At 41.1% G+C, this 7,391-nt stretch overlaps 1 protein-coding gene across 1 annotated transcript; it reads right to left on the bottom strand.

Moving 5' to 3' along the window:
* Positions 1-32: 32 nt before the first annotated feature.
* LOC134468757 (peptidase M20 domain-containing protein 2-like) lies at positions 33-7,363 on the bottom strand. The gene is made up of 8 exons (XM_063222631.1): positions 7,355-7,363; positions 5,349-5,720; positions 4,122-4,270; positions 1,916-2,058; positions 1,343-1,497; positions 881-1,007; positions 384-491; positions 33-280 (listed from the first exon to the last, which is right to left on the bottom strand). Exons 1-8 carry the CDS (start codon positions 7,361-7,363, stop codon positions 120-122), a joined length of 1,224 nt encoding a protein of 407 aa, XP_063078701.1. The 3' UTR covers positions 33-119.
* Between the last annotated feature and the right edge of the window lie 28 nt (positions 7,364-7,391).

The raw sequence follows: 7,391 nt of genomic DNA, 5'->3' as shown, positions 1-7,391 counted from the left end.
AAAATACGAAACAATTCAATTATTTACATTTATTTAATAGAAATACTGCAATTTGTGTCGTTTAATGTTATATACAGTAATTCACATTAAATAATGTCTAGACTCTCTAGAGCATGTCTTCAGACTTCTGTCAATCTTGAGCTACGGATCTTGTTTTTCTTAACGTCACTGAACTCTGTTTTGATGCTCTGCATCAACTCTGGACAGAAGAGGACATCAAGGGCCGTCATGGCCAGTGCTTTGGCTGTCCGCAGGGTGTAGAACTGGGCTGCCTCTGCCCCTAAAGACAAAAAAAGACATTTACAGCTGAGCATTTAAATGCTAGGCTTCTGAATTCAATATTCTAGATTCTGTACTACTGAAAAATGCAACTTGACACCTACCAGCAGCCACGGTGTATTCTTTTGTATGATTCAACGCCTCTGAACCAATGTAGAAGTTGGGGTGAATGCCTGGGACAACATGCGACACATTCCCAAAATCTGTTGAACCTGAAAGAGTCATAATATTTTTAGAGAATACAACAATTAACTCTCGCCACCCAGATTGGAGGTAAAGTACATAGGCTACTGGTAATTACATGTTACTGATACTAGTAGTTACAGTACGTACTTCCTCTTTACTGTAACGTACAGTACATAGAGCTCCTGAAAACATCTATTTATTAATACACTGTATTGTTGTTACAATAGAGATTTATATAAAAAGTTATGTTTGCAGTGCAGGGGTGCTACGGCACCATCCAACATAAGCATTCGCCCATTGGGACCCAAGTTCGAATCCAGCCCATTTCTCTCTCTCTCTGATCCCTGTCTTACTCTTCCACTGTCCTACAGCAATAAAGGCAAAGATATAAGACATAAAGACATAGTTTGCTTACCCTCTGATCCAGTGATGTCGGTGATGAATTCCATTCCTAAAGCTTTCCCATTTTCTTCAAACAGCCTTTCTAAGGTGGGAATCCGTAATAAGTCGTGAAATTCATTTTTTGCAAATATAACTTCAACCTGGAAGTAAAACAGTATGGCACATGATGATCTTGATAATACAAGCACGATTTAACACTTTGTACACTGACAGGCTATTATTTAAATAAGCACAGTGATTTATTCAATTAAACTACATTTTAATGCATTATCAAACTCTTTCTCTCCAATGTTTTTTTTTTCAATTAGATTTAACATATACTATATTGATAACAATATTTCATCACATGCACTTAAACTGCACGGTATGAGTTCATTATCAAACATATATTCATAGTTCTGCTCATATTTATAGTTATACAAGTATTTTATACTCTAATTTGATATGTATAGTTTATAGCATGTATTACTCCTACCTCACAACCAGTTGCCATGGCTGCTGCCCTGAAGCACATCTCGGCCTTGGCTCGGATGGCTGGCAGATCTTTGCGTAATGGCGTGCGTAGATAATATTCCAGTTCGGTGAAATCGGGAATGATGTTGGGCTTAACCCCACCGTGACGAATTATACCTGAGCAGACACATCAACAATCCACAGTGTCAAGTATGTGTTAGTTAGGTGTAACAGTTAGGTGTTTCAGATGACGTCAATATACAGGCTAACATTGTCTGTGAAGATTCTCATTCGTCCAGGTCATGTTATCTGAGGAGGATTCCTACTGTAGGGTACTGGACTTCTGGGGTCTAGTGAAGTGTAACTACTAGCGATCCCTCCACATTCACTAGAACTGATGAGGCTCCTTGGATGAGGTGCAAACTGCCTGAGAAATCATCTTGTTGCTTACAATAAAACTCATTGGAGAAAATCTACACAACGTGTGATGAGAACCCAAGTCCAGCCCCCCTCTCTCTCCCTGGCCTGGGCCCGAGACCACTGATCCATTTGTCCCCTCATCACCGTCAGCCTCCCTGCCTGGGGTTACACTCACCGTGTACTCTCCAGCTTGGCAGCAGTTGTTGTCGGAGAACTGACAGGTTGTTGTAGGCGAGCACAGCTGCGTCGAGAGCGTTGACGCCCTCCCAGGGGTACGCTGCGGCGTGCGCGGCTTTGCCATGGTACTTCACCACCACACTGAGGAAGGACAGGTAGACTGTATACGTATGAAGGGTTCAGATGCGAAAATCCTCTCAGTACATTTGTCACGAACCTATTGAAATGGACTTAACAATCAGTCCACCCTTTGTCAGTTCAGTCCAGTTCAGCCTGGGTCATATCCCAACCCTACACCATTTCTCTCCCTCACTCATGTCCTGTCAGACCCACTGTAGTTTCTTACTTTCACCCATTCAAGGCCTTGCACTATGTAATACAGAGTTGAAAAGCACTACAGGCACACTGCTGCAATGCTTGTCAGGGTCCATTAACTTTGACACCCCTAGGTGCCCTGACTCTGACTGAGCATGGTACTGTCTCGCCACTGTTCTCTGAGAGCAGTTGTCAAGGCAGCTTATCCTCATGAGCGTAATGGGTCGATCACAGAACACACAATTTCCTTGTGGAGTATACACTGTGTTCTTTGCTATGATGTGCTCTGTTGTAGTAGGCTACTACACCAAGTTGTGTAATCACAATGGGCTTTCGTTTAGGCTGATATGATACTATACTACAGTACATTAGTAATACTGTATGCAGTAGTGCAGGGGTGTCAAACTCAAATTGACCGAGGGCAAAAATCAAAGTCTGGAACAAAGTCGCGGGCCGAACTCAACAGTTATTTTTGAAAATGGACTAAAATTGTGCATGCACTTCATACTCATAGTTAAATTTCACATACACTCTTTCCCATCATATTTGTAAGTTAAAATGAGTCTGCACATCCTGTGACACTGCAAATTTCATGTTCAAGTCATGTTATGCTATACATCAATGGTGTATGTGGGCCAAATGTAATACACATTTGAAATGATCTCGCGGGCCGAATAAAATGGCTCCGCGGGACAAATTTGGCCCCCGGGCCTGAGTTTGACATCCCTGCAGTAGTGGATATGGATAGTAGATCTGTTTACATGTTTGCTGGTCAAAAGAGAGAGTAGATGTCTGCACACTGTAATTCCAACTGAAATGATGGGTCGAAGAAACGTTGTACATCTTAAATAAACATAAACCTTTCAGTCCAAGTTACAATATGCGCGGACTAGTCTCTCTTTTGATATATACGCCTTTGTCCTACACCTGACCAGGGGTGGGCTGTGCTGTACTATTACTTTTTTAAAGATACATTTTTGTTGGTTACATGTGATGTCCAAAAAATATTTTCTGTCTTCAGCAGCCCTAGGCTAAGTAGTTTTGTCACACTACACTACATCTGAACCTTTAGAGGAATAGTCCATCCTTTGATTTTTTACACATTTTGAGTTTTTCAAGAATTGCAGGTGCATATAATTTTCAGTGTGTTCAGTACTAAGATTTATTAGTATTAGAATTATTAGCATAGCTTAGCAAAATCACTGGAAGTGGATAGAACCAATAGCATCAATCCACAAGCGATAACAGGATGGAAATAAATAGCCGTTTTGCACTTTGGTGAATTTTACATTCATTTTAAAGAGGCTTGTACATTTGATTATGTTTTGTTTGTTTCCATAGACTTCCATTGCTATGCTTAATATACTGTTAAACTATAGGCAATGCAAACAGATACAAAAATCCTAGAGATTCTCATTTTTTACAAGAGCTTAACTACATATGAGCAATTTCCGAAAATGAGGTTGAATAGACACCAGCAGGTGGCACCAGGCAACTGGTGCATGTAAACATCTTGAGCTCTTCAGTGAGAATCAAAGGGACGATTTGCACCAACAGAGAGTGTCTTCTCGCTCGGTCTGTGCATTTGCAGTTCTTTACATGGGCTTTGGACACTTCATGAGCCGTTTTCTCATATTTAGCAAAAAGTCCAGATTGAAAAGACCCACCGCCTAGGGTGGCTCATAGTAGATCTACTCTGTATACCTTTTCTTTAAAAAAAAAGTATTTTTGTTGTCATTTGCTTATGTATTGCGGTTTCTAAATCTTTTGAAAAGCATGCACACTGGTACAGCCGAGCTGTTTGTACATGTGACACACACACACACACACACACACACACACACACACAAATGTGACATTGACATTAATGTGCACTGCGGTTTTCTTACTCGTGTTCTGCTACGATTGGCAAATAGGTGGCGTCCTCCTGCGAGGGATGGGCCATGAACACCACGTCTAGCCCCTCAAAGGCCCCCATCTCAACCATGTCCACCTTCCCTCCACCGGCCTCCTCTGCTGGGGTCCCCAAAACGGTGATCTGTTAAACATTAAAACCAAGGCTGTGTCATGCATCAAATATGACCAGTCACATTTCTGAAGCCTTTTTATACTGTAGGTGTCATGAAAATTGCAGTTTAAAACATTCATACCACACACAAAAGGTCCACACACACACACACACACACACACACACACACACACACACACACACACACACACACACACACACACACACACACACACACAAAGAGAAAGGCAGAGTGTATGGAGGCACCCATTCCACTGCGGAAAAGTCAGCTTGATATTGGACATTAATTTGGCATTCCAAATCAAAACGTGATAGACCTGAAACATTGACAGTACTCAATGACCTGAAAAATAAGCCTTGTGTAAGACTACCTGAGGGACATTCATCTGCGTGCCTCAGTGTTGATTGGTTAAAGGTCAATATGTCAAGCAGCTTGGTAGGCCTATGTTTCAAAGTAACTTATTTAAATATGTATTTATTTATTCTCTGTGTACTAATAGGCCTCAGCACAATCTAAGGGATGCCATGTTTGTAATATCGGACAAATATCTGCATTATGATTTTACTGCATAGGCCTAATGCCGTTTTGAACAGAAATATTACAGTCCCCCTTATGATATGCCCTGAACACTGCAATCCTGCAAGAGTTTTTAATGCAAGTTTTTCTCTCTCCCATATGGTTACCACACAAAATATTTTAGCCTAGGGCATATGACGCAACTACTCCCATCTTAGAACAGAATAGAGTACTTGTAGAATAGTTGTCATGCCAGGATGAAATGTATCTTTGGTTTCAAAATATGGACACATAACACAGTCATTCATTATATACATTCAGTTTAGGAAGCCAACAGGGGGTCAAACGAAGTTGTCTCGAGCCCAGGGAGAGAGAGGGCCCAGCACTGGGTCCACATATTGGCAGGGGGGCCCATACCGATGACTTTGTCCCTGGCCCAACCAAAGCTGTCATACTGGACTAGCCTATCATTTTACATATCATCACAGACATATTAAGCCTAGCTCAAAACATTTGGGGCAGATGGCAGTCACTGCATTTTCATGGGTGAGTGTGAGGTGGCAGTTTTACCTTAACATGGGGGCAGTCTGGCAGAGTTTCCAGTAGACGCTTCAAGCCTGTTCCTGCTGCAACGCCAACCTCAGCTATTAAATTGTGGCCACAGCCGTGCCCCATTCCAGGCAACGCGTCGTACTCACACAAGAAACCAATTTGGATTTCTCTACCTTCGCTACTACTGCCACGACGTTCCCATGATGCGCGAAACGCAGTGTCGAGTTTATAGTGTCCATCTACGGCCCATGAATTATCCTCACTGAAAAATCTTACCAATGTGTCGTGGGCTTTTTTCTCCTCATAAGCGAGCTCTGGACAGTTCCATATGTCTTTGCTCACTTGCCAGAACGACTCTCTGGCTTCGTCGATCTTATTACCTAGGGTAGACTGAGTACAGTTGAGTACAGGGTACAGTTGAGACAAACCAAATATATCTGGATAACAATGTAACTCTGATCTAATTTTTGCTGTGGACATGCGCATCGATATCCTCCTTGATCATGGGAAATTTGAAACCAGCACAGAACAGAGATCCAAAGATATTGGGAAAATGCTGTTTTCGACAGGTCAGATTTACCTCACCAGGTTCCTTCAAAAATGAATATCTAATGACCATTAGTTATCATCTTGATATAAGTTACATGATTGCAAGCCATGATATGTGCTCTAAAAGCAGACATATTTCCTGACATCATAACAGTTAAAACCATTTTAATATCTTTATCAATGTGTGATCTGGCCAGAAGGGGACAGTTTAGACGCTAGCCTGTAGTGCTAATTTCACTATGTAAAACCAATGTAAAGATGCTAATGGGTACAGTTGAGTACAGTATTTTGCTATCGGCCATGCTATTAGCTCCCATGGCTATTACTTCCCATTGATTAGAATGGTGTCTCAACTGTACTCTGCTATGTCTCAACTGTACCCCACCGTTTTTTAGCTAGGGTACAGTCGGGACAAAAGTGCACCTTTTTTGTTTGATTAATTACATAAGCATTAAACATCCTAGAGATAAAATTCCTTGATTATATATTTGCCCACATCCTGAAAATATGTTCTATCCAAAACAACTTTCTTTTTAGGACCTTTTAATGGTCTAATTTCTGCGTGGAAGGGGACAAGAATAAAAGTGTACCCAACTGTACTCAGTCTACCCTACTTGTCTCTTCAGATCTTGGAGATTGCATTGCAATGTTGTCATTGTAGTGTGTAATGTTTCTTGTGACGGGCCTGTGTAAAAATCGAACCCTATGTGAGAAGACAACTGCAAGGGTTGCAAAGTAGCCTAACTGCAAGTGTTACAGCCAATGATATACCTCCTTGGTTACAACTATTCCACGACGCCAACATTGTCTTTCTACTTGATACTTTGTCTATTTTACAGTTCCCGTGGTGGAGCGTTACATTTGTCGCACCTTGTCACCAACTGTCATTCTAAACATTTCAAAATAAAAGTTTGTTAACAAGTGAAATAAATTATTTCCATGTTGTTAATCACTCACTACAGAGAAATCAATCTTAAGGGAGACCGGGGCTGGTTGAATCACACACAAAGTTTTACAGCTGTATATCTGATTTCTTTGAAAGGTGCACCTTGAATGCTAATATGGAAATGTTTAATTGGCTAATGATTTAATAAACATAGTTATCACATAAGCTTTTAAAAAGCCTAAGCAGTTGAACATACAACTTGCAAAAAAAAGTCAAACATGTCACATTCAACATTTAACCTAATTTGGCCATTTTCAATCTCATATTCCTTTCATGTTACAGATGTGCATGGGTGGATAAATAGGCCTAATAGACCCCCATTGTATAATGACGTGTTGAGTGTTGAGTGAATAATGACATGTGTTGAGTGGAATGCGTAAAATCTGGGAAGTGACACCCCAAAACTAAAAAAGTTTCTGTCACCTGAAGGGTTAATGACTTTGAGACCTATTCTAGTTCAGATGGGCTTCATTTTGGTGTTGGAATTATGCCTCCGCACCCCATTGTGTAGTGGCAGTCAACACCCTACCTGCCCCATGATCTAACCAGCCCTGGTCTCCCCTAAT

This window comes from Engraulis encrasicolus, chromosome 18, assembly GCF_034702125.1.
Source record: "Engraulis encrasicolus isolate BLACKSEA-1 chromosome 18, IST_EnEncr_1.0, whole genome shotgun sequence".
Classification (NCBI taxonomy): domain Eukaryota; kingdom Metazoa; phylum Chordata; class Actinopteri; order Clupeiformes; family Engraulidae; genus Engraulis; species Engraulis encrasicolus.
Note: the sequence above shows the minus strand (reverse complement) of the source record. Positions and strands in the feature narration are given on the sequence as shown.